This window comes from Salarias fasciatus, chromosome 7, assembly GCF_902148845.1.
Source record: "Salarias fasciatus chromosome 7, fSalaFa1.1, whole genome shotgun sequence".
NCBI lineage: Eukaryota > Metazoa > Chordata > Actinopteri > Blenniiformes > Blenniidae > Salarias > Salarias fasciatus.
The window spans coordinates 23,766,064-23,792,927 of NC_043751.1; the positions used below are offsets into that span (position 1 = coordinate 23,766,064).

At 41.0% G+C, this 26,864-nt stretch overlaps 3 protein-coding genes across 5 annotated transcripts in view; 1 reads left to right on the top strand and 2 right to left on the bottom strand.

Moving 5' to 3' along the window:
• The window catches only part of bbs2 (Bardet-Biedl syndrome 2), a 25,274-nt gene extending 17,713 nt beyond the window's left edge, over positions 1–7,561 (top strand). For 2 of the 3 annotated variants that reach the window (XM_030096713.1, XM_030096711.1), the window contains exons 15-18: positions 137–274; positions 473–585; positions 736–884; positions 1,301–2,102. In XM_030096713.1, coding sequence (XP_029952573.1) covers positions 137–274; positions 473–585; positions 736–884; positions 1,301–1,407 — 507 coding nt within the window. In that variant the 3' untranslated portion in view covers positions 1,408–2,102. Of the gene's footprint in view, positions 1–136; positions 275–472; positions 586–735; positions 885–1,300; positions 2,103–7,544 lie in introns of those variants that run through there. The other variant, XM_030096712.1, reaches the window with a different exon arrangement.
• On the bottom strand, positions 2,928–13,517 carry tat (tyrosine aminotransferase). The gene is made up of 12 exons (XM_030096714.1): positions 13,417–13,517; positions 11,466–11,782; positions 11,257–11,361; positions 10,841–10,908; positions 10,308–10,466; positions 9,865–10,003; positions 9,573–9,625; positions 5,764–5,916; positions 5,469–5,597; positions 4,673–4,756; positions 4,313–4,411; positions 2,928–4,070 (listed from the first exon to the last, which is right to left on the bottom strand). Exons 1-12 carry the CDS (start codon positions 13,419–13,421, stop codon positions 3,939–3,941), a joined length of 1,443 nt encoding a protein of 480 aa, XP_029952574.1. The 5' UTR covers positions 13,422–13,517; the 3' UTR covers positions 2,928–3,938.
• A 5,828-nt stretch (positions 13,518–19,345) lies between these two features.
• Positions 19,346–26,818, bottom strand: LOC115391973 (uncharacterized). Its single transcript, XM_030096409.1, has 8 exons — positions 26,730–26,818; positions 26,497–26,622; positions 25,553–25,776; positions 25,371–25,472; positions 25,045–25,146; positions 24,193–24,306; positions 23,802–23,910; positions 19,346–23,195 (listed from the first exon to the last, which is right to left on the bottom strand). Exons 2-8 carry the CDS (start codon positions 26,597–26,599, stop codon positions 20,569–20,571), a joined length of 3,381 nt encoding a protein of 1,126 aa, XP_029952269.1. The 5' UTR covers positions 26,600–26,622; positions 26,730–26,818; the 3' UTR covers positions 19,346–20,568.
• Positions 26,819–26,864: the final 46 nt, after the last annotated feature.

The window sequence follows — 26,864 nt, forward strand, 5'->3', positions numbered from 1 at the left end:
CATTTTTTTCCAATTGAAAGAAATGAGCACGAAGAGGAGCGGAGTACACAATTATATTAGTTCACATGTACTTGTTCAGAGTTGCAACACTTCAGAATTGACAAATGAAAAATTACCAATTCATTTTTTCAATCAGATCACCCTGAAGACTGACGACATCGACCTAGCAGGAGATCTGGTCCAATCACTGGCCTCCTTCCTGGGAATCGAGGATCTGTCAGCAGAAGCAGACTTTCCCTCGTACTTCGAGGAGCTACGCACTACACTCACTAAGGTTTGACTCAGATTATTCCACTGGGAGGCTGAGTTTGTTATATTTTCACTTCCTTGCGTTTCTCTTTTTGACATATACAGGATTCAGATATTTTTATTCGGATCATGACAGTATAGCTGATGTTTTGGAACTCATTTCTCTCACTGGTTTATGGAAACATGTCTGTGGTGTACCAATGGATGTTTCTGTGTGTCCTAGGTGGACGAGTTCCACTCTGTCCATCAGAAACTGACTGCAGCTATGGCTGACCACTCCAACTACATCAGGAACCTGCTGGTTCAAGCAGAAGACGCTCGACTTATGGCCGACATGTGAGTCTTCACAACATGTGTATATTGTCCGATCCTAATCTTTCATTGTACAAATAGAACTCATGTTGGCAAAAGTATCACTGGCTGGCTACAACAGGTCTACAGTTATAGGTTCTTTCTTCAATGTCTTTGGTCTTTCTGTCTTTGCAGGTTAACTATGAAGAAGCGATACAGAGAGCTGTATGATCTGAACCGGGATCTCATCAACGAGTACAAGATCCGCTCTAACAACTACAACGCCCTTCAGGCCTGTCTCAAGTTCGTCAACCAAGGCATACAGCGGGCGGGTCGACTCCGAGGTACATCACTGCGTTTATGTATGTGTGTGAGACACGCTGTAACAACATCATCCGAAGGATCGGAGCCGATAATAAAACTGAACACACACAGTGCAGCAATCATTCAGTCATGTTTCCTGCAGACATCAGTGAAATCCCCCGACCTGTTCTGTGCTTTTATCAGTATAACATTCCTATAATTTAAAATCTGATCTCTGCTGCAATGGCTCGACTCTCTCGTCCCACTAACGTGTCATAGCTTGTATAAAAAAATGTTTTGCATCAAAGCCTTTATTCTGTAACAGCAGCAGCATCTGTTTCAGTTGGGAGATATTTAGCATGTGAAGAAGAGATCTCCTGAAATGTGTTTTATTAAGTTTCATCTTAAGCAGTTTCAGTTTCCGTATCATAACCCGATATGTATCTCTGTTTATCAGTGGGAAAACCAAACAACCAAGTGATCTCGGCCTGCCGAGATGCCATCAAGAGCAATAACGTCAACGCGCTGTTCAGGATCATGAGGGCGGGAGCCGCGTCTTCCTGAGGAGGAGGACCAAGCGGGGATGGACCGGCAGATTGGAAATGAAAGACGTTCATGAATGGTTATTGCTGTGGGCGATGTTTCACCACCACCACGAGCCCGGGACAAGAAATGAGCGTCGACTGAAAAGCAGAGGACCGTAGGACTGTGGAATGGGGACTGTTGCAGCCTTAATCCATGTTTCTCCATGACTTAGTTTTAAGCAACAGCCTGGCAGCAGCTCTGTGAAACTTGAAGAAAACCCTGACCACCGGCTGGGAGGAGCCCACGTCTGTCTCAGTGCGACTACGCTGCTGTTAGGAGGGGAGGTCTGATTTAGCACAGAATGACTGAATTAAATAGTTGTGAAAATTGATGCAAGCATTTCAGACCGATCCCTTTTGTAGGTCCAGCTCAACCAAAACACACACAACAGAGAAAATAGTTCCTGAAACAAATTCTGTGTAATAGAAACATTCCAGATGATGTTGCACATTTGTTTAAAAACTGTGTGAACACGGTAGAAAGCCATTCAGACTATTTTGTAACAGCTGTTCCCATATGGAGAGAAAGTGAGGGAATCAGTGTTTGGTTCGGTTCAGTTGTTTAGAGAGAAAAAAACATTTTTAAGCATTGAATGTCACAGAAGACCAATCGCTGTGTGTTTATCTTTTTTGTAGTTTGTATGAAAAATTGTTGGTGTACTTTTTTGTGTTTGTGACAGAAACTATTATTAAATTAACTAAAGTTTTCAAGTTTTGCAACTTGAAGCCGAATTTTTGACTGTCCTCCTTTCAGATAACTTGCTCGATCGTTCAATCTACTTCTGTTTGAATTTGGACATCGACATCGAATTTGGACAACATTTGGGCATCGGACACTCTAATTGCACTCAAGTTGACTATTTCCAGCTCTCCTCGACAGACAGATCCATGATCCGTCTCTCTTTTATCGTAGTGGAGCTGTTCTCAGGTGACAGTAGACAAACGCACACACAATCACGGCTTTGGGGGAGTAAGAGTCAGTGATTAGCCTCAAATGTGCATTTTATTAGACTGCTGGATAATGTGACGGCTACCTCTGGTTCAGTACACCTAAAGTAGTAACTGAGAAAAAGTAATGAACTATAAAATCAGTTAAATTGCATGCAGGTCAAACAAGATGTTTTTTTAATCTATTCTTGAAGGTACAAAACCAAATATCTTTCACAGAGGAATACTGTGATTCACTTCAGAGTGAACGCAGCAGTCATAGGGTTGAGTTTATTGATTGCGTCAAGGTACTTACATTCATTTTATTTCAATCAGTATAAGTCTTTTTTTTTTAATTTGATTTTCTTCTAATTCTACTGATGAACTGATTGTAATTGTAATTCTCCCGATCATTCAGTTCCACCTCAGATTGCTAAAAATTCTTTACCTCAAACATGCAAGAGGTTATTTCCTCTTTAACATGTTTATGATCCTGCATGCTCAAAAAATAACCTGCAAACACTGTGGAACCGAAAGAAATGAGGAGTCCAGGAAGTTAACAGCTGTTGGGTCAACATGGTTTATTTGCTATTAACAACAGTACAATACCAAATATAGTGCTGAAAAAGGGAAAAACAATTTACATACATACAGTTTAACACGGTTAACAAGCAAATAATATCCAGAGAAAGTCCTTATAAAGAGGATTATCAGCAACATAAATTGATGAAGATCGATCATCAGTTTATGATGGAAAAAAAAGTCGGAATGATGAGTAATTTGAAATACATGGATATTTATGTTTTTAAAGAGCTACAGTTAACCTAATCAAGTTTGAATCATTTGATTCAAATAGGAAATAATTCGTTATATGGCTTTTCATTGATGAATTCAAACAATGGAAATACAAATCATTTTTGGGTTGTTCAAAAAAATCCAATAAAAAAAACACAAAGTTTAAAAATAAACATTAGACTTTTGGACAATATGACACACTTGAAGAAATAAGCAGCTAGAACTTTGTGAAAAAGTAAAGTTAAATATGTTGAAAGAACTGGATTTAGGAATAGAAGGCTGCAATAACTTATTGCCACGTTGCTCACAGGAAGAATCTGATGGAGTACGGTATTGGGTTTGAAACATTTAGAGATCTAATTTTTTTTTTAGACGTTTCCACTTTTTTCATTGCTCCTGTCATAATGACTCCGACCACCAGAGGTCACTATTAAACATATACAAACATTTTTCCTATTTGAAACCTCTGGTTGCCTTTTTAGGCATCAAAAAGAAGTTTGGTCTGATATGCAAGAAGCCTAAACAGCATTGCACAAATTATATAAATACCCAAGAACAAATAGAGGTTAACACGTGTAGCTTGTAGAAAATATAAATATTTGGTTTACTCATTTTATAAGCTTTACAGAAAAATTACACCGTCCGATGTGTTGTGGTGTCAGCCGTGACGCTAGCATTAGCACAGTTTCAACACCACATTTCTACTCTTCTAACTTCATCTCACGGTGGGATTTCAGAGCTGATTCCTGCTCGAGTGTCTCTACCCGTACCGTACACTTCACCACCGCGTCACTGGTCCAGTTCGCAGCTACGGGGACGGTAGTAACGCTGGCAGAACTCTCGGATCCGGACGCACGCCTCCACCATCATCTCCTCCGGCACCGTCACCACGATGCGGAAGAAGTTGGGGTACTCGAACGCCTGGAAGGAAGTTTTTATTTGAACAGTTTTTTTAAAAAAGATGTTGAAAAGTCCCTTGTCGTTACATTAACCATTTTTTTCAAATCTGGTGCCTCTCTTCGTCCTGATCTCGAAGCCAGTTGTTAGCATTAAGATCAGCTTTTAAACGGATCTCCTGTCTTGTTCTGTTTCACATTCAAAGCACATTATTTTGCAGAAAGCTGCAGATGGGTATCAACAGGAAGCAGTGGGCGGAGTCTCACCGAAGCCGGCAGACAGAAGACGGACTGATCGATGACCAAACGTTCGGTGAAGTCCACGTCGTTCTTGAACTCTGGAAAGTGGTCCATGTCGATCCCCACCTGGACAAACACACACAGAATTAATATTAAGATCGGTATTATTCACAGCAGGGTCACCCTGCGCAGCAAGTGAAAACTTGTGAAATCTTTGATTGTGTTTTGAGTGTCCGTTTACATGACAACAGTGCTTGGAGTCAGAGAAAACTCAACTTTTTCAAAACTACCCCACTGTGCCACGTTAAGTTTTTAAACATGAAGCAGCTCAGACTCACACTTGATTCCACACATGCTTGTAGTGTCGAGGGCAGGCTGAATACTCACCATGAGGTACATGGCCCCTGAAGGCATCACGGGGTTCAAACCGGGGACCGTGGAGAGCTCATTGAAACAGATCTCTGAGTTGGACTGAAGCAAAAACACAGAGACGTTGGATAGGATGAAAAGAAGTATGAGGAAGACAGTAAAATATTTCAAGTATGTAAGCGACTAAAACTTTTTTAATTCATTTGTTTAAAATAAGGCCTTTGAATGAGAGGGGGAGGGGCCAAAACAGAAAATTTAAAATTACCCACGATGTACAAAAGAACTGTACACATGCATCGTTTTAGAAAAAGGTCAGAGTTTATCTCCATGGAGAAACCAAACATCAGCGCCCACTAGTGGCCCAACTTGAAAGTTTCTTCAGTTTCTGTGTAAATGCGCATTGGTTTCAAAATGCTACCATGTAAACTTTTCTCAAAAGAAAACACAAAAAAAAGAAGCATTTTCACTTCAGACACTGTCTGACACAATTTGATCTTACACTTCCCAACATTTTTATTAGATCGATTTTAATTAAGTTACAAATCCTTCTAAAAGCTGTGGAATTCACAATTTCCAAGTTTTTGAACTCTTCAAATGCCACATTTTAATATGGACAAACCACATTCTTGACCAGAAACAATTTATATTGCAATATACAAATTAAACATGGAGATCCATCAGTAAAATGAGATTTGGCACCTTCACTTTATTTCCATACTTTTACATATTTTTTTGAGGGAGGTCAGACACTGGTTCTTGTTATCCTGTGGGAATTAAATGCACAGCTGTAAATGAAGCTATTACGTGACTGTACCTTCAGGAAGCTGATGGTGCTGTTGTAGAAGCTCGGAGGTGTGTTGTTGAAGATGCCCTCTAGCGCCCCCTGGACGATACTGCAGGCCCCGAGGATCCGCTGGCTCAGCTTGACCAGACCCTGACGAATCTGCAGTACAGGGTCAGTCACACACTTTCATTTAGACTGCATGTTGACAACAATACAACAACACAATAACACAACAACAACAAGACAGAAAAGAAAAAGAAAACACCCCTGAAAGAGCACAAAGCGGACGAAAATGAATCAAAGGCCTGGGTGTGTCTTCTCGTACCTCAGGTCCAAATATGTCATTCCGGTCGTGGATGAGAATCCAGCCCATCCTCCATCCGGGGACGAGCCAGCGTTTGGCCAAACCACCGCAGGACAGGATGGGGACGCTGCTGCTGAGGGACGCCATGGACGGACAGGAGCAGCCCGGAAAGACCTGCAAGAAGACATGGAAAGGCGTGGATATTGGAGACATGTAATGTATGATCATGGTCCAATATGGATGTCACAATCATTCTGTAATGATATTATTTTCATAAATAAACCATGAAACGGACAACAGAAATGAAAATTATCCCTGTAACTATGGACATATAGTTACAAAGAAAATGTACATGAAAGCTAAAAGAAAAAACTAAGTGCACGTTGTGTGAAGACAGTGGGGCCTGATCTGGCTCAATCGTCCTCATTGAAGTTAAAATGAGAAAGTTTGAGGAAAAAGCACAGAAAAAAAGCAGAAAAAAAAAAAACTCCATTTCAAACTACAGATAGTTGGAAAACAGTGTGGACACGCAGCTCACTCTGAGGCTTCTGGTTATGTAAGCAGCTCTAGACGGGGTGAAGTTACAGTAACCACACTGAGTTTACACAGAAAGCTGGTTCCAATTAAATCCATACAGTCAAAAGGGACACAGCCCCGTTTCCTATTGGCCAGCCACACATGAATGACATAACAGCAAGATATGCATGAAACAAGCCTCCTCTGCCGCCAGTTTGGAAGTTTTTTGGGGTATTTTTTTTTTTGTCTGAAAACACCCCTCCATCAACTGAGAGTTTGGCAAGACTCTGGAGTTTCAGCATCTAAATATCTGCCTGTGGCACGCAAAGGGAACAAGGAGTCCACGGTCAGGAACCAAAACATAACGAGGCACTAATGAGCTCAAACTCATAAAAGCGAAGCGGCTCCAGCTCACACTGCAAAATCATTTCAGTTTGGATTCATCTAACTTCCGCTTGCTAAATGAAATGAGCTTTAACTTCACCAATACTCTGCTGTAAACACATGGGACGTTTGATGTGTACAAAACTGCTCACTGAGTTGACTCTGAGCTTCAGCTTTTGCCTGACAGTTACCACTTCACTAAACTCCTGTTTACCAAGGTGATCCAGAATTGACTCAAGCCCCGTTTACGTGGCAGCGTTTCAAGTGAAAACATACTGTTTTTTGCATTTTCATTTCAGAAAGGTTTGCATTTACACAAGAATGTTTTAAAAACGATGTCCATTTCCACAGAAACAGTGTAGTTTGCATACTTTTGCCCAGGTCCCACAGAATCAGAGTGTTTTCTAAAAGTTCCACCTTGGAAGCTGTTTTCAGTGGCTCAGAGCACTGCAGTCGTGTTAACAGACCCCAAAATGCAACGAAAGTTCTGTGTTTTCGCTCCAGTAAACGGCACCTAAGTGTTTGTGTTAGAAGTATTAGCATTGACAGTATCACCGGTAGCTACTATTAATAAATATTAATAACGGTTATCTATGACTTTATGAGATGCTGTCACTTTCTTTCTTGAAGTGACCGTTTTGTGTATCATGTACCTTGTTGCTTAAATAAAACAGAATTACTAATAAAGGTTGTTGAGAATAACTGCAGCTCTGTAACGGTGTTAATACTTTTCAAAGTTGCATTATTTTCCCCCTCATAATTCTCCGCTTGCCCCTTTATTCTTCCTCGTCTCTCTCCTGCAGCGACAAAGCCAGACGTCTGCAATAACTGCAAACAGATGCCAAAAAGTGCAAAGTCATGGTGATTTTACAGAGTTTGATGGGGGATGTCGGCTGGAGAAGGAGGAGGAGGAGGAAGAGGGAGAATTTTAATGACGTACCCGACAACCCCATTTGACTCGAAACTTTTCCACTCTGAGCACAAACTCGCAGTCCTGTCTTCACTTAACGGCTCAACATACTTTATCTTCCTCTCCAGATCCAGTGCCGATGCTAACTCCTGTATTTAGTGGAAAATAAAGGCTGCAGCTCTTCAGTATCGAGAAGTCTTGGTCTATTGCAGACAAGTTAGCCCTGAAATTAGCATTAGCTTTGCACCTGGAACAGAAGATAAACCCCCCTCCGTATTATCTGGCCATGGTCTGAAGGTTGAAGTGTGTTTGAATATGAATGGTTGAACTTTTGCACGAGTGACTCATTTGACCCATTTAGAGGAACGGATGTTCTTAGCTTTAACTTCTGCTTCAACTTTAGCTTTAAATTTTGTGCTTGCTTTTCCCATGAACAGTTGAAAAGAAAAGTCAGTACTCGGTTTGCAACTTGATGTTCTGCAGCAGCTTCCATTTCCCACTAACTTAACCTACATGCCTCTTACGGTAACCTTGAGTCTGCGCTGATTCCCGAATGCTCTCTATCCTGCTGCAAACATCTGGAGAACATCTGTGAAGTCTTAAATCTCTGACCTGGTTTCATTCTGCCTGTAATTATAAGAAAAAATCAGCTCAGTGTACCATCGTAGCCTGGAGGTTTTCGGCTATTAGCTGTGAAAGTAACATTTTCACTGTAATTTAAACAAATGATAATTATTATCCTACGAAACATCCAGAGTGTACAAAAAATCTATATTTTCATGTTCAAAACCAATAAAATAGGATTTTTTTAAAGTTACATACAGTTTTTTTTCCTATTCAATTATAATTCTAAGTTGAATAGTTAATTCTGCATCATTTTCAGCTTCACTTTTGGTCTAATTTGATCTACTGCCAAGATGGTCTTTGAGTTGAAAGCTCCAGAGTGAGGAAATTGTTGCTCAATTTTGCATCACTTTAACATGTGGAAGCAGATACTTGAGTCAAAGTACATTTTATCAGTAGATCAGGAGGCAATTAAACAAACTTATCGCTAATAACAACACTGTGTGTGTGTGTGTGTGTGTGTGTGTGTGTGTGTGTGTGTGTGTGTGTTTGCATGATCTTCACTGATGTGACTTTTCAAGGTCATGTTCATCAGTGAACTTAGTATGCTGACAATGTTTTCGATCTGTTCATTTTATACTTAAACTTTGAATACCTCTCGCATTTAAATTGAATTAAATTAAATTAAATTAAATTAAATTAAATTAAATTAAATTAAATTAAATTAAATTAAATTAAATTAAATTAAATCATGAAAACATAAATTATTGAATGAATGAAAACTAAATCATCAATTTAAATTAAAGTCAATCTCAAAAGTAAAACAAAAACAAAGAAACATACAGTGAAATAAACTATAATGAAAATTAATTTAAAAAAAACAAAGATTAAATTAATAAATCAGATTAAGATAAATTGAAATATTTTATAGAATATTTGAAACCAAAAAAATAAAACAAAATTATAAAACTGAAAACAGCAGTAATAATTCTGATTCAGAACTTTAAAAAAGAGGCTTAATCACATATAAAATCCCATTTTTTCACCTTGTGAGTTTTATCTGAGCTCATCTGTTTTCACTCCAAGCCATCAGCTTGTTTTAGATTTTTAAAGAGGACTGATACAGTGGGAAGGCAGGATGTCTGATTCTGCAGTTTCAGTCACCATGTGACTAAAATCATCCCCATTTCAGCACTGAATCCCACTTTCAGTCACCCCGTGTCCACTGCTTGTCCCTGGTGAACTCCCCCAGCTGACCACTCATAAACCACATAATCCCCCCTGTGCTGATGTGGGGCTGTTCATCCAGCATCCTGAGCCGGGGCAAATCCCAGCACATGAAACTGCACTTTTGCTGCAACTATGGGCCAAAAAAAAAAAAAAAAAAAAAAAATGCCTCGCTGGTGCTGCGTGGAGCCAAAGCCACCTGTCCCGAAAAACCAGCGCTTGGACTCACCATGTCGCTGTAGATCTCGTCGGCCAGGATGGGCAGGCAGTGTTTGGAGGCCACTGAGGGGGAAACGAGAGAAAGAAGCCTGTGAGACGCTTCCATCGGAACAATTCAACCTTGGACCATTTTCTAGGTGGGCTGCTGCAGGTTTAGACTGCTGGAAGAGTGTTGTCTTTGCTTTCTCTCACGTAAACTGGCCACACTCTCTCTCACTCTCTCTCTCTGCTTTTCTATTCTCTCTTTCTTACAAAGGTGTGCTTTTTCCCTCTCCCAGTCTGAGATCTAAGGTGCAGTCAACCTTTGAGGATCTGCTGCAGATGTTCTTTGGTGAAGACGGAGCCGCAGGGATTGGACGGGTTGGTGACGATCAGACAGGAAGTCCTCTCGTCGATCAGGCTCTCCAGGTGCTGCAGGTCGACCTCCCACGACTTCTCTGGCTGAGAAACAAACATAGAGCTCATGATGGGAGAGCGGTGGTGACACACTGCCACTTGCTAGGTGGCATTTTCTTCCCTTCTGCCAGCTTTGGTGACAAGGATCACCTTAGAAACAATTTTCTTCAATTGATGTTGTTTTTGTGAAGAAGACACAATTTCCAGATAAGCTTTTGTGAAATATGAGCGGCTTCGAAGAACAATTTCACTGCAATGTTCACAGAATCCGTTCAGGGTGGAACATTTCAAGTTCCTCTCAGAAAGACTGATCTTGTCCCACTCCCATCCAGTCTGATGCACCACTTACCAGCAGGTTGTAGAGTTTGACCTCGATGCCCATGGAAACAGCCAGAGTCTTATATAAGGAGAAGCCCGGGCAGGGTACCAGGATGTTGTCCCCGGGGTTGCAGAGGACACTGATACACAGGTCGATGGCCTGACTGCAGCCGCTGGTCAGAATCACGTCCTGCAGGAGAAACCAGGCAGGAAAAACCACCGGTTCATCAAAGAGTCTGCAACATTTGCGGAAAAGTACTGGCTGGATTTATCTCTGTTTGTTTGTTGCTCTCTGTCTCTGTTCTTTCCTCGTCTCTGTTGACCCCCAATCAGAACAGCAGGTCTCCACCTGTTAAATTTATGGTTTTGTGCCACTTTTATTTAAAAAACCCCAAAACAAATAAGTTGAGTTTAGTCTCCATTAATCCCACAGATAATAAGTTGATCATTTTTCTCCTGTAGCGATACACTTCAACTCACTCTGACCTCTGGTAAACAGGAAACTAATCAGTTCGTCCTGAGTCGATTGATTTCTGTCTGTGTGGATTCGTAAATAGAGCTCACCTCTGCGTCCAGTGGCGCCTCGGGGCAGCTGTAGAAGTTCGCCACAACCTGCCGACTCTTCAGGTAACCTGCAGGTGGACACAGAAAAATAAATAACAAACCATGAAGCAGGGATATTTATACTCTGCTTACAGGGCAATGTTTAAGTGTGAAGGGAAAACCTATGTTGCATTTTGGGGCTCGGTAGTTACTCGGAGCCACTAAAAACACAACGTTTGGAGAACGGCTCAAAAGGTGGAAATTCTGATTGTATTTTCTAAAATCGGTCACAGAGCCTTTTCTCAGAGTTCTTTATCCAGTGTGACTCTCCACTTCACTCCTTTCTGAGGCCGAATTCGCCAGGCTAATGTTTCTCAGCTTCTTGAAAGCCTTTTTCTGATGTCCGACTCCATAAAGCTGATTCTGCTGCCACTCACCAACAGAAGGAGCGTAGCCATTGTATTTCTGGGAGTCGATGGAGTCTTTCAGAGCCTGCAGCACAGTTTCGTCCGTAGGCAGGTTTCCAAACACAGTGGGATCGCCTGAGGGCAAAACACGGAATATGGATATCTAAGCAAAATCCTTTAAAAAGACAAACCAATTACAATCTGCTTGAGAATCAGTGAGTCGGTAAAGGGCTTCCTGCCTATGGAGAGGGCGATCATGGGTTTTTCCGGGTTGGGTGTGATCTTCATGCCGTCTACGATGGCCCTGATGGGGTTCAGCGTGTTGTTGGCCATCTCCGAGGGCTTCACCTCCCACATGTGCCGGCGGCTCTTGGCCTTGGCGGGATACAGGCTGCCGTTCACGTTGACGTGGTGGAAGCCCTTCCCGTTCAGGCTCTTCCCGTTGACGCTCTGACCGTTGGCGCTCTTCCCGTTGACCCCGGTTCCATTCAGGCCTTTGCTGTGGACGCCGTTCCCGTTCATCTGGACCACGTATGACTTGTTATCCATCCTGGAACTGAAGAAAGGAACAGGCAAAGGACTGTTACTGCTGCTGAAGCTGGTTTTGTATCCATTGTCATTATATGTTTCAGTCAAGTGAAGACATATCTTTTTTTGCGTTTACACAGCAACGCTTTGAAAATTATATCGGTTTCCGTGAAATCAGATATGCTTTCATGTTGGGCCACTAGTGGGTGCTGTTGTTTGTTTTTGTAATGAAACCACACACACGGGCATGCAGACACTACAATACAATCAACTATAAACATTAACAATGGGAGTACAGGGACATTCGTATGGACAGACGACCAAACCAGCTTGTTTTTATGGTGACTGTTTAATCTAAACTACCAAGTAGAATATGAACTGGGAGCCATGACACTCGAGAGGCAAGCAGCGCTGTTGTTTTTGGCCATATACTGAGCATGTGCAGAAGAACTATTCAATACGGCCGCACTACCATTGTCATGCCAACAGAGCTCAAAATACTGTAAACAGGGCCTTAGAGAAGCATCGTCTTACCTGAATCAATGCACTTGATTGATCCTAATACATGAAAATATGTGACGTAATTAAATAAGAAAGCAACGTTTAATTCAAACACGCCCAAAAAAGTGTTTTCTCAGGATTACACCATTATATACACATATGTTCAATATTTTCAGTGAATCAAAATATTGTATTTAGTGTGAGAAACTGTGACTTTTCTAAATAGGAGCAATAATTAGAAAATATAATTTTGTGTGCTGACTGAAGAGTGGATGATACATCAAGATGTCTCATTTCCAAAAAGGCAGATTTTAGACCTTTTTTTTAACCTTTAAACCTCTTAAAATCAATTCATTTAAAATGTTGATGAGGAATAATAAATCAAAGCTAGAACAAATCTAAGAAAAACTGAAAAACTAAAAGGAACAACATTTGTTTTTGTAATATAAATAAATAAATGTAATATATAAATTCATATATGGATATAAAATATAAATTTAATTTAATCTCAACACAAAAGCTTCATAAAACACTGAAAATCAGCCAAACAAATGCACTACTACTGTTAAATTGCTTGATTCCTTCCTTACTGAAATAGAAATTCTGATTCAGAGAAAAAGTTTTTTTTTTAAGACATTTGATTATTCGTCCTTCTGTTTTTACCTGGTAATGAATCATTTCAGTCTCTAAAACGCAGTTTGATCATTATTCCACAAACAGTCTTTATCAAAACAAAGTACAAGATGTTTCAGTGAATTTGTGAATAATATGAGAAAAAACATTTTCCATGCATGAACAATTAAAATGCATCGATCGATAGATAGATAGATAGATAGATAGATAGATAGATAGATAGATAGATAGATAGATAGATAGATAGATAGATGCTGGCAATATAAAAAAAATCATATTAGAAATCCACAGTGAAGCAATCAAGGATAAATAAGTAATTAAAAAACAAAAAGATCGTTTATTAACACTTATTGAAAATAACTCCCTTAAAAAGGAGCTAAAATGAAAAAAAACAGCAAAAAAAGCTGTTCATTTCATTCATCTTTTTTTTTTTATTAATTATTTGTTTAAAATATTATGCCCAATCAATTACAGTTTTTAGATTATCAAATTTTATTGGAAGGTCTTCTTTTTTTCTTCTATCCTTACCTCATTAAATATTCAGCACAAAGTGTCCCAGAGTGAAAAGCAGCAGCAGCAGCAGCAGGTTAATCACTCTCACAGTAAATTAAGAGAAAATGCAGCCTGATGCATTAAGGCGGCTTTATAAGGAAGATGTGCTGGGAATGGGTGTCGAGCCCTGCCCTGACTTCCATTGGTGGAGGCTGAGGGTTGTGCCTCTACACCCCTTTTACATCACTAACCAGAACCAGACCTCCTCAAACACATCACGGCTCCAGGTCTGGCTGCACCACACAGGAGGAGGAGGAGGAGGAGGAGGAGGAGGGGGAGGAGGAGGGGGAGAGCGCTCACACAGGTCAACGCACCTCCTGTTGGGAGTGCGTCATAAGAGCGCAAAGTGCGGAAGCACCGGTGTCTCTGTGTGACCTGTGACCTGTGTGACACCAACGTCCTCATAACTACACCTTCTTCACTCACCAAACGGTTTTTCAATCCAAGCTCCAACCTGCCACTCTGAACTCTGGTTCCTTTATTTCTACTTTCTTAATTCTCCTTTTCATGTTGTTTTTAATCTCACATCAACCTCACATTTGGAACAGTGGTTGAGTTGAAATTGCTCTGAGAAATTAGTTCTAAAATCTTCGCAGTACATGTGAAAACTGATATTTCCTTTCGTTTACGCGTAAATGCAGCTACAAGTCACTAATTTAAGACATTTAAAAACTGTGGTCACAGTAAGCGTTTAGAAAAACTGTCTTTACATATCGTGAGACGGAGCTGTACGTCACGTATGCAACAGAAGCGCCATCTGTGTGTGACGCATATTTACATTTGCTAATGCTGCACTGTGTTGAACAGCAGAGGAGAAAGAGTGCTCGGAGGTCAGCAACTTTCACTCTCACCAAGACCAATGGCTGCCTGTCAGCGATGTTTTGGAGCCGATCCGAACGACCTGCTGGCTGGTGGGAAAACTTTGAAAATGAACTCCTCCCAGAGGAATATTGTGAGAATTTCAGAATGTCACTGTCACCGCTATTCAAACAAACATTCATTCATTCATTCATTCTGCTCTGTAACACATTTCTATGCAGGTCTGTGTAAATGAAGATTCTTTTTTGAAAACGTAGATGGAGAAATATTTGTTTTTGTAAATACCCACCTACGTGTAATTGTGGTCTTACCAAAACTTTCAGTTCTCTTTCTACATTTATGCATTTTTAGAAAAGTAAAGTCAAAACCCAAACAAATAAAATGTTGTAATACTTCACTGCCACCTGAAAGCCTATGGAGTCAGCAGGAATTCAAACTACTTAACAACATGGAAAACTAAGAACAAATCATCTCATGAGATCCTTTCGTTGGCTTGATTTACTGTTAGTTCTGTCCTGGCACAAGCGGTGTGTCTTGATGTTTGTGAACCAGTTGTGGAAAACGTCTCAGTGCATTAAATCAAATGTACTGATCCCTGTAGCCCGTGGACAGTGTGCTACAAGCTCATTTAAATCAAAAGTGTGTCAGGACCCCGTCAGTCCTACTCCCTGCCTGTATCTATCAGTCCCCCCTGCTGTCTGTGTTTCTCCCTCGCCTCCAGTTCCAGTCATCTTGTTAAACTATCCTCTTCCAGCCCCTGAACGTATTTCGTCTGGTCTCTCCTGTCAGTCTGTGCCAGGTCTGTCCATATTTGTTTGGAGATCCAGCTCCCTCTCTGCTCTACCCGTTGTATCTACTTCTGTGGTTTTTGGACTGTGACTCCGGCTTGGATTATCCTCTTTGGCCTTGTTTGCTGAATGAACCTGCTCTGTATCTGAATAGACTCTGGTCTGCTTTTGGCTTCGAACACAGTCTGAGACACAGTAGTTTTCTTTCGAGCAGCAGAAGTAACACTAGTCTTGATATGCAGCCGGCTGTACAAGGATCGCGCAGGGACCAAATGCATAATGAAAAACCTCATCAACAGCAAAGACAGATCCTGCATGAAGGAGCTGAAAAAAGTTTGATTTCAAAAGTTTGAGCGAACGCATGATCCCCGGAGCTCTGTTGTCGAGGGCTTTATGCCTCTGGTAGGGTCTTTTTGTTGTGGTGCAGAGTGTAGCCCCCCTCATTCTCCAACAACCCAACCTGTTCTATTCTATCTTTCTTACATAAGAGAGATAAATATTTACTTTTACTTCAACCAGCTTTTTTTTTTGACATATGCAAATAAAGTGAATCATTTTGTTAACTCAGGCCACTGACCATGTTAGCTCATATCTGGATTTCCTTTCTGTTTCTTCCAAACTAACAATGGTAAATGATTGACAGTCCTAAATTACATAATGTTCTGTGTTTCTTGTCTGGACTCCGTTCATGAAGTTATACAGATGTCACATTAAAGCCATAAGAGCCGCAAACAAATGTTTTTATTGTGAAGTTGGAACTGTAGGATAAAAAGTCTCTTCAGAATGAATGTTTTCTCAAGATTATCTGTATAAACAAACATTTGTGCACAAGTAAATAAAGGTAGACCTAAAAAAAAAATTTAAATAAAAATGAGCATTTGAGTAGATCTACTGAAGTTGTTGACTTTGACAGTCATAGAAGGTGTTGTGTTTTTAAGTGAACCACACACACATGCACACAGAGGACTGCATGATATAAATACCTTCAAAACATCTTCATCATCATCGTCTGTGTGTGTGTGTGTGTTTCTTTATTAAAACAACCAATAGCCCCCATTACTGTTCCAACATGAAAATGACATTGTTTACAGTGTTTCTGTTGTTGTGTAAACATGACATTATTGTCAAGTGAAACTTTTCCGAAACGAAAATGCAAAAACAGTTCGCGTTCATCAGAAACGTGGCCACAGATTGTTCAAGTTCGAGTGTTTCCTTTCTACTGTCCCACGTCGAATTGGTGGCTTTTCCTGATTGTCTGCTCTGGTTGTTCTATGCACTTGCTAACAGTAAGAAACATAATAACTACCGGATTTTCTTTTATTGGCCCTCTTCCTGCCCTCAGAGGAATCTCCTGACATCTGCCGACACCATTTCAATGCCTCTTAGGTTAACCAAAAAAAAAAAAGTTTTTGTTTGAGTGACTGCTGATTACATAATCTGTAGTTCTCCAGGTTTTTTTTTTTTACTTTGAACCAATCAGCATGTAGCTCTATGACTGGAAGAAGGTGAATTCTACCCCCCCAGACCTGTGTGTGTGTGTGTGCCCTGGTTTTGCTGTTTGTCCTCGCTCATATATCGATTTAAAACAACGTGACAGAACACCATGGAAACCCAAATAAACATGTTTTGTTGATGCATGTTTTTGCCTCTATATACCTCATATTTACCTCTGAGGGGAAACTCTTGTTTGGTTAGAGGAGCATCGACGAGCTGCTGACCTCCAGTAGCCGGACACACTGTCAATCATTCCAAGCAGGGTCACCTGGAATCATATACATACATTAAAAAAGAGGCTTAACTCGGCATAAAATGTGGACGAATCAGGAGAATTAAATAAGCTATAATTTAAAGTATTAAATGAGCATTAAGACAGAAAAATGTCCCATTGCCTACTCCTATAGGATGTTTTTTACAGTATGGGCAGTGCTGCCTGTTTTGACGGAGTGTTGCGTCATGCGTGACGCAGACGTGCGTCGTGTTTGGAGAGGCTGGACGCCGTGTGAGAAGAGGCAAACTCTGGGAAAACAAAGCAGTTTTACGGAATGAGCAAGATGCTCAATAATCTGGTTGTTAGCCTTTCTCGAAAGAAACATATTTCTGAACTAATGATGAGAAGAAGCAGCAACAAAACAGCCGAGATGAAAAACCAAAGTGTGTTCGGTGATGTTGCTGTCAGGAAGACTCAGTCAGGTCTGAATTAATGAAGCTACACTGTTTTAGAAATGCAATAAATAGTGAGAAATTAAACTGGTCTGGAATGTTGTGGCTATAAACTTTTTATCACTTCACCATTGCAGCCTCCATTTCAAGTTTAATCAGGCTGGTTAAACTTCTGCATCTTTAAGAAAGCTGAGAGCAGACAAGCTCCAAGACCACTTCATGCTTCCAGTGAGGCCCCAAAGCCTGACCTGCTAACACACAAAACTGCAGAGTCATCCTGCGGGACGTCATCCACAGGACGCCTTGTAAATCAACTGTTTTGTGGGCAGATCAACAAAGCTTCAGCTTTAGAGCTGCAAGAATGTTTCAAACACATTTACATTAAAAATCTAGTTTAAGACACCACAAGAAACCATAGAAAACCTTTATGACTGCAGAATCAGACTGTGGTATCTACATGGAGAGCCTCTTCACTTGAAAACTCTGTAAACGGGATGTTCATCAAGACGTCATGCAACACACAAAACAATCAAATTAATGATGTGCCTCATTTTCTATCCGCAGTGCTAAATTAGTCAACACTGTGAATGGGTGAACTTCAGATACATTATCAGGGATTTTCACCACCAAATGTTAGAAACTGTTATAAAACCACATGGATTCATACTTTGCCTTTTTTTTCTTGCCTAGTTAGTGGCCAATGACTACATTTTGAGTCATGACCCACCAGTTGAGCATCACTGGTGATATTTTTGGCCTTGGTTCTAAATCAGTGGTCCTACTGGCTTTAAGGCTGGCTACTGTCTTGGTCTTGCGATCAAAGAAAACCTGCAATAAAACTCTGACAGTGCTGAATTTGTGGTGATTGTGACTGTAGCCAATAGAAATGCAGTGTGAAATGATGTACTGATCAGTGAGACACTCGTCCTCCCTTTCCGAGCCACGACCACATTCTCCTGTTTCTGGGATTTCTCTCCAAACAGGAAAGCGTGAGGGCTCCATTCATGGTTAAGTAGTTTTGTTTTGTTTTTTTTGTATATAGATATTGCACACTTGTAACATTTTATTCTTGCATAATAACATAGACTGTGATTCAGCTTGAGTTTCATCATGCGATCTCAACACAGTTAACTTCATGGTGTTTGTCAGATTTATGTCTTACAGCATGGCTAGCTGTGAACTTATAATTTGGTTAAAATCAGTTTGTCACTGGCTGAAGAGGGAATTCAGGGTTCCTCCAGGAAAAGAAAAGTGTAATCTTATGTGTTTAACTAAACCTGAAAGTCTGTTGTTTTATTTGTACTATAAGACACATTTATATGACAACGTTCTCAAGTGAGAATGCAAAACTTTCATTGCATTTTGTGGCTTGTTTACATGACAATTTCTCCAGGAGCTGTAGGGAAAATGGGATAAAATGATGAATCTGGTTCATATCTCTTCAATTTGCGCTAAGCACGGACTTATTCAGGTCAAAATTGTACACAAGAGTTCATTGGTCCAAAGATAGACTGGCAAAAAGATTCCCGGAAACTAACCTCAATTGCAACCGATGTAAGATAATTCTAGGTACATATTTTCATACATTTTGGAGTTGCCCTAAGTTAACACCTTTTTGTACATGTGTTTTTAAGACACTCCATAGCCCGAGACCTACACCTAAATAAAAAACAGCAAGACTTTATGGCCTATTGTACACTCTTAGCTTGAAGATTAATATTACTGAGGTGGAACTTTTTGAAACATGAAAACTACATCAGTTTCAACATTTCTGTGGAAAGAAACATCATTTTCAAAACAAAAAGGTGTGCAGAAACACTCAACTTTTGTAAAACAAAAAAATGCAAAAACGATGTGTTGTCTTCACCTCTCCAGTAACCACGATTTTTATTCCTTCAACCTTGATCCTTCCTTGATCCATTCATCCTCCTTCATCCTTCTGTCTCCTTTATTTGTCCTCTCTGGGGTGTCATTTTTTGAGTTGTCTGTGAATCACAAGTCTTGCTTTGTCACATAAATAAATACTACACCTTCATCTTCTCAATGAACTCACAGTGGTGAGTTATCTACAGATATTCTCACAAACACCAACAACAAACAACACACAGAAAACTGTCAGTATTTATTCACACTGTGTCCATAAATACAAATTTCAGTTCACGTCCCCTTTTTAAAAGCTGCTACACAGAAAAAAATACAGTAACATCTTTCTTCATCAGTGCAGTCAGCACAGTTTAAAATGGTGCTTAAACACCCTCTGCTGGTGAAATGTGGCTATTTCACCCATACAATGTCTCATTCTCACACCTTAAAGCTGCCTCTGAAGATTCAGCGCGTCGGTTTCAAGTGATTGCCACAGTGCAGTTCTCACATATTACTTCTATTTAACGACAGCTTCAGGAGTGATCTACTCCATCTCTACACTGGAGTGACCCACAACACCACATCTGGTAAAAAGTGGTATTACAAGACTCGGTGAGGCGGGCTGACTGGTTGACTTGAGCGGATCATATCTCCACAGTACAATACAACATATGGCTACATGATGGCTGATGATATGTAACAAGAAGCCACAGCACAAAGGCTGTAAACAAATCTGATGTAAATCTGACAGGATTGTGTATCTCTCAAAATCGAGACAGTGGGGTTCATTCTTTGCATCCCGAAACTAGTTAATTTTGTATTTTTCCGAAATAAGAGATCCAACACGGACTGATCTTTTTTCCACCAAGGAGAGGAAGATCAAAACTCATCATTACTCTGAAATTGGAATCGTCAGGTTTTTCTAGTTCATGGGCTGAACATAAACTTTTTGTTGCTGCCATCACAGAGAAGTCTAAAAGAAGTCCTAAATTAGATCAAAAAAGTTTAAAATCAGAGTAAGACTGAGCTGAATCTCAATTTCAATCTGTTTGAAAAACACCAACCCAATCGATTTTTTTCTGACGATATGATTCTATAATCCACACCTGGGCATAAGTAAGCTAAAATCACTCTACGGTGTTCAAAAATGGTAAAAATTCTAATTCTGCACTTGGGTATGATGAAAAAAAATTGTCTAAAGTTAACTTACAACTATGCGGGAAGCCATATAGAGGTTAAAAAATGGAATAGATCCAAAATTAGCCTTAATTTCTTCCATTGAAGGAGTGGAGAAGATATTTGCTACAGGGCGATGCTGACTCTTTTAAATATTTTCTGAACATTTAAATAAGGCTATGTGTAATATATATATTACACATGTCCACACACTATGCTATGAACACTTTTAAAGTTGGACAATATCTGTCCTTCTTTAGCGTTCAAAGGTCTTCATTCTTAGCTAAGACGTCACTTTGTCTCTCTAAAGTTTCTCTGGTTCTCACGTGTTGCTTGCCATCTTGGCATTCTCATACTCCAAGAGAAGTCTTTTCTTTTTCAATGAAGGTTTGTAGTCAGGGTCCGGATCCTCTTTCACATCACTGTCTGAAGAATCGGAGTACAATTCATTCAGATCAAATGACGAATCCAGGTCTTCTTCCTCTCTCTTGGGCTTGGTTGACGCTCCAGTTGGTTGAAACTCGTCAGCTTTCAGCCTGGTCAGACTCACGTAGGGCTGAAGCATGTCGGACTGCAGCACTGAAGCCTGACTCTGCAGCGATAACCTGAGCGGAGGATTAATGGAGGGTTTCGTTTGCAAGCGGCTTCTGGTGTGAGTTTGAGGACGATGCCTGATGTCACGACGAGATGATCTGGTAGATACGTTTTTGTCACCGTGGCAGAAGGACTGAGGTGTAGAAGCAGAAGCCTCACATGCAGGAAGCCCAGAGATATTTATGTCATCGGCTGAAGTTCGACTACTGATCTGAAGCTTAGTCCCATTTGAGAACATTTTCCTAAACTTTGATGAAAGTTTGGAGACCTTGTGCGGCATTAAGGGTAGGTCCTGAGACTCAGGAGGTGTCTTCACATCTGAAAGAGTTTTCAGTTGAACAGACGGCAAGACTTTCTCTCTTGAAGTTCGGCGGGGCGGGGGGCCTGAACCTGAAGGTGTCCGACTGGTAGAATATCGGACAAAGTCGTGTGGAGATGGTTGATTTGGTTTAAAGTTGAGGTAGGAGTATATGTCCACCAGTCGGACAACTGGCATCAGCACAGAAGGTAGAAGATTATCTCCAGGTTGAGGAGGGGACACAGTTTGAGCACTTGACCCAGAAGTAATTTTATCTCGATTAGATGTGTTTGCTGCAGAGACGCTGTGGTCGTGGGGTGAAGGTGGACATTCGTTTTGAAAGACACTTGTGTACTTTGCAGCCTTTTTGTTTGAAGGTCTCTTCCGTGAAGCTTTTGACTGTTTGACGGCGGCACAAGACTCTGGTTGAACAGAAGGAGAGACATTATTCCCTGAGGTTTGATAGGATGGAGGACTGGAACCCATAGGTGCTTGTTCTTGATGACCTTTGATGCGATCTAGAGATGTCTGACTGAGTTCAGAAGTTGAGGAAGAGCAAGTGTCCACCAGATGAACCATTGGTGACTGTACAGAAGGACACACACTGACTCTGCATGATGGCGACTGAGCTGAAGTCTCCGTCTGAGGGGCTGATTCAGAGCTCATGTCATCTGGTTTAGATTTCTGAGACGAGCAGGGAGAAGCAGGACATGGAGGAGACCCAGAAACAGGGAGGTCATTGGATGAGGATGGAAAACTCCTTTGAAAGCTACTTGGTTCCTTCAAAAATTCCTCAGCCGACAGTTTACTTGTTGAACCTTTCAAGGCCTGTCTGTACTTCCGTGAAAGTTTCGTGGTAGTGGGTGCATTCTGTGGATCAGGCAGTCTCTTCTCGTCTGAACAAGTATCTGGTTGAATAGATATGGGGCTATCAATCCCTGAGGTTTGATGGGACAGATGAGAGCTGGAACCTAAAATCACCTGATGGTGATTACATATGTTACAAGCAGGAGACATTTGATTGGAATTAAAAGCAGAAGAAGAGGTGATATCATCCAGTTGGACCACGGGCGACAGCAGTGAAGGCAGTGGATCATATCTGATTGATGAGGGCTGAAGACAAGCTTCTGCCTGACTGTTAGATTCTGAGCTCATCATATCCTCTGGGTTTTCTAATTCATGTGCCTGAAACACTGAAGTTGAAACATGATGTCTACCTGGCAGAAAGTTACTTGGATCCTTTGGAAACTCATCAGATGAAGGTTCACTTGATGAGCAGCTGATGGTTTGTCTGAACTTGTGTGAGAGTCTGGAATAAGTGTGTCCCGTTTGTGGCAGATCAGTGGTGTCCATGTGCTCACCCTGACACGTCTTCTCAGGTGAACAAGTTTCTTCTTGAAGTGACGCCGTGTCTTTGTTACCTGATGTTTGGCAGGGGGGATTCAAACTACAACCTGAAAGTGAAGGTGTGTTCCTACATATGTTGTCTGGACATGTTGAACTGGGTTTAAAAGCTAAAGAGGAGGTGACGTCGACTGTCGGGACCACCGAGGAAGGCAGATTGTCCCTGGACAAAGAGGAGCGATCGTCTGATCTGGAGCACCCGGGTTCACGTGTCTGACCAGCTGCGGGACAAACGGCGTTCTGCGAAGGCGGTCGATCGGAGGGACTGGGGACGAGGTTGGACGGGGTGAGGTCCTGCGATGAGGAAGTGGACGAGGACGACGGGAACAGAGGCGGGGACGAAGAAACGTTGGAGCAGTCGTCCGGACACTCCTGTAAGATGCTCCTCACCCAGCGCTTGTGTTTGGAGCAGAACTGACGGATGTCCTCAGTTTTCCTGTTCCTCTTTAAGACCAAAGCACCACCTTCATGTGAGTGGCCGATCCCTGTGAAAACCGAGTCTCTCTTCAACAAAACCTCCTCTTCACCTCTGAAACTCTCTGGCTGAGCCTTTGGGGCAGTTTTTCCATCTACAGCAGATGTCGACAGTCGAGAGATTTTGACTTTCTCTTCAGGTGGTTGACAGACTCCGTCTGGGTGACAGGAGGTGGCGTCTGAAGGAACAGAGAGGAATCGGGTGTTGATTGAAGACGATGACCCTTCAAATACTTTTCTTGCCTTTTTGAATTTCTTTAATCTATCATCACTAATTTCTTTTTTTAATCCTTTTTTCAGTCATCATATGACAAACCTAATCCACACATTTTAGTAAGTTTTTTTAATGACATTTTTGTCATAATCACAATAATAGTTTTGATTTTTGTAATATTTTTATGTTTATATAATGACTGTATCAAAGTTTAATTAAAATAAAAAAAATCATTGATCTTGAATATAATATTAGATACTGAAATTTGTATAATATTACAATACTTCAAACTGAGTTTTGTGCACCTCAGGATCAGAAATATTTTTTTTCCAGCAAAATTTACAGAATATATTGTACTGATAATTGGTCAAATCTGAGGAATGTTTTGTCGATTTTTATAATTCATACATAATTACTACTTAACACTTCAGCCTCTGTACGTTGGAAAGATTCATATTTGTAGCCTGAAAATTAGCCTTCGAACTTCTATTAAATCAACTCTTCCAAAGTGTGAAGCGCCACAGAGAGTGGCAGCTCTGTTCATTTGTGTTTGTGTCGCGTCGTCTCTCACCGCAGTGCAGCAGCCTCTTCAGAGTGGCTGCGATGGTGGTGTGATCGGAGGTTATGACGTCCAGAAGCAGCTTTTCCTCCTCAGTTACAGGATTTTGTTTCTTCAGGATCTACGTCACACACAGTTATAAAGAGTGTCAGCATCATTACAGCAGATATAACATGCTAATAGCAAATAAATACACTCAAAAATGAAATAAACACATGATTTTCTCTCAGGCAAGCATATTTTGTATATTGTTGAACTAATAAGGTTTGTTTTTCACTCACAAACAAGGTTTAGCAGCAGGCCACACATTTTTAATGTGAAATCAGTCAATCTGTGTGGATTCTTCACAAAGCAATCAAACTTTTTTTACATAACTTGGACAGAAATGAAGCTCCTGCCTCACCCTATCGATGTGCGTCTCTCTGGGTAACGCAGCCTCCAGCTCTCGCAGATACTGCAGCAGCCTGTCCTCCACTTTCTGAGCGTAACGCTCCCCGTACTGCTCCTCCATCTGGCTCTGAAAATCACAATACAGACACTCACTGATTCATGTACTGCATCAACACCGAGCTACACACAACAAACTGCTGTTAGCCCTCAATTAACTGGGGGAAAAGACGAAGCATATTATTAAATCACAGAACAGGATTGGCTTTAATTTATCCCAATCATAAAGTAAGCTTTTCTGAAACACTGATACTGCACATGGATGGTAACTTTGTTGTATTCATACGAATGTCATACATATACTACCATTGTTGACCTTTATAGCATATTATTCTTTGTGCCAATATGTGTACGTGGTTTTATTACTAAAACAACCAACGGCCCAATGCGTAGCCTGGCGTGATAACCACATTGTTTTCAGTGTTTCTGCCATTTCCGTGCACACGGAGATCATTTTTAAAACAATGTCATGTAAACACAAAACTTTCATGAAATAAAAATGTAAAAACGATGGTTTTCACTTCAAATGTTGTCATGTAAACAAGGTCTCAAGCTCTCTGTGGTGGGGGCTCATCATGCACTATCCAAGAGTTTATATATATATTTATAACGATAATAAACAACTCCTGCAGAAAGTTATGAAACTGTAAAACTAAATATTTAAAAGACATCATAAATATTCTATAGAACATGATATAATGCTTTAATCTATTGTATTCTGACTTCCCTCGTTATTATCTTTTTATAGATGTCATTTTTAAAAAGCCGTCCCTAAAAAAGCAACCAGTGTTTGAGTAAACCAACCAACCTGAATGTACTCTTGCAGTCTGTTCTTGTCCAGAGTGAGTCCCTGAGCCAAAGCCTTAAAGTCCATGTGGTTCTTCCTCATGAGGAACATCTCACGTTGGCTCTGAACAAAGGAACAGAGTAACTTTTCATTATAAAATCAGATGAAGCGTAGGTTTGAAGCGTTAGTCAGATCTGCACAAAATTGTTAAAACAGTCTTGTTCTGGTTTTCTTTGGCATTCTCAATTTTAATTTTGGCGTTGTAAACTTAAAGCAAACTAAAAACCAAAAGGATGAGCTTAGGTTTAAGTGAAAACATGCAGATGGGAGCAGAGTTGGAGCCTTACACAGTGGTTTTGGTACTGGGGTAGTTTGTTGGGGAAGAACTGGTTGATTTTCGACACCGTGTCAATGGTTCCTTGACCGTCTCTGAGCATCTTCATGATGACCTGATGGAACAAAAGAAGAAGCAGGGATTCATATTCTAAACTTTTACACATGAAATGAGTGAAAGCTGGCAGGTCTGTACCAGCGTCTTCAGGCCGAACATGATCTTCATGTGTTTGATGGCAGACACCAGTCCAGGCAGCAGCTGGTGGGTCACTTCCAGGAAGCCCACCACCCTCTCGAAGCGTGCCACGTCCCGGTTCTCCACCATAGAGAAGACGCGGGCAGAGGCCACGCGCAGCCTCCACGACTCCTCCAGACTCAGAGACTGCAGGTCCAGGTCCGGCCAGCAGGAGGTGCCAACAGCTGAGACAGGAAACAATAGGAAAGCGCTTAGTTAACCCTAATCCTCTGAATCAGGGTCCTGGAAAAGACCTGAAGAGGATTCTGAGGCCCCGTTACCACAACGCTTCAAGTGAAAATTTATGTGGCAACGTTTCGAAAATTATGTCCAACAAAAGCAGTGGCAACAACACTGAAAACAATGTAGCTTTCAGGTTGTGTCACTAGTGGCTGCCGTTGGTGATTACTGTAATGAAACCACAAATTCTATACAAGAATACACAGATGACCAAGTTGGACAGTTGTTACGGTGACTGTCAACTTACTGACCCTGCTTATTGTCCATCAGCTTGTGCATGTGCAGAACAACTATTTACTACGACCATGGTGCATGACAGCAGCATTTCAGAAAAGTTGCGTTTTCTCGTTTCCACAGAGACAGTGTTTTCAAAAACTTCCAGCTGTGGAGCTTTCACTTCAAAACATTGTTGTATAACTAAAATGGGTTTGATACCCCTGCAAAATATGATTCCACAAAATACTTCAATATTATAATTTTAGAAATGTATCTTAACATTATTTTTAAAGCTATTCAAAATGTACTTTGATTTACTCACTCCCATTGTCTACACTTATTTTTACTTAATAAGTTTTCAAAGTTAGGTGATGTGATGATATTTCGGTCTATTTTTTTTCCAATAATACGATAAACAAAAGTGAAAAGGTATGAGAATGTGCCCTCACCTTGCAGGATGTCCATCATGTTGTGGCACCAAACATGCTCGATGATCAGCAGTGAGCATGAGGGGAAGCTCCGGGAACTTCCAGCCGGCTCCCCTGCGTCCATCAGCGGCTCAGCGCAGCTGTGCTCTGCGGGCAGCGAGGAGGCACAGAACGGCGTCCATCAGCCCGCAGCACTGCTTCAAACTGAGCCCCCGGAGCCTGAACGCTCCGCCAGGACCCACACACGTACCCACCGGGGCCTGGGGCCCTGACCGTCCGGGACAAGTACCGGCATGTCAAGGCGGAGAACAGCTGCTCATCCGGGACCTCCAAGAGCACGAGTTTCAGACTCACTTCCTGTAGAATTTCAGCATTTAACACCACGTTTT

Excerpts from the sequence above, each read along its gene's own strand:
- tat (XM_030096714.1), bottom strand. Across the intron at positions 10,467-10,840 it reads AGGCGCCACTGGACGCAGAG|GACGTGATTCTGACCAGCGG; the intron begins GTGAGCTCTATT and ends TTTCTCCTGCAG. Across the intron at positions 4,412-4,672 it reads CAGGGGCCATGTACCTCATG|GTGGGGATCGACATGGACCA; the intron begins GTGAGTATTCAG and ends GTGTTTGTCCAG.
- LOC115391973 (XM_030096409.1), bottom strand. The coding sequence starts at position 26,599 with ATGGACGCAGGGGAGCCGGCTGGAAGTTCCCGGAGCTTCCCCTCATGC. Across the intron at positions 25,777-26,496 it reads CATGATGGACATCCTGCAAG|CTGTTGGCACCTCCTGCTGG; the intron begins GTGAGGGCACAT and ends TTCCTGTCTCAG. Across the intron at positions 24,307-25,044 it reads GACTGCAAGAGTACATTCAG|AGCCAGATGGAGGAGCAGTA; the intron begins GTTGGTTGGTTT and ends TGTGATTTTCAG.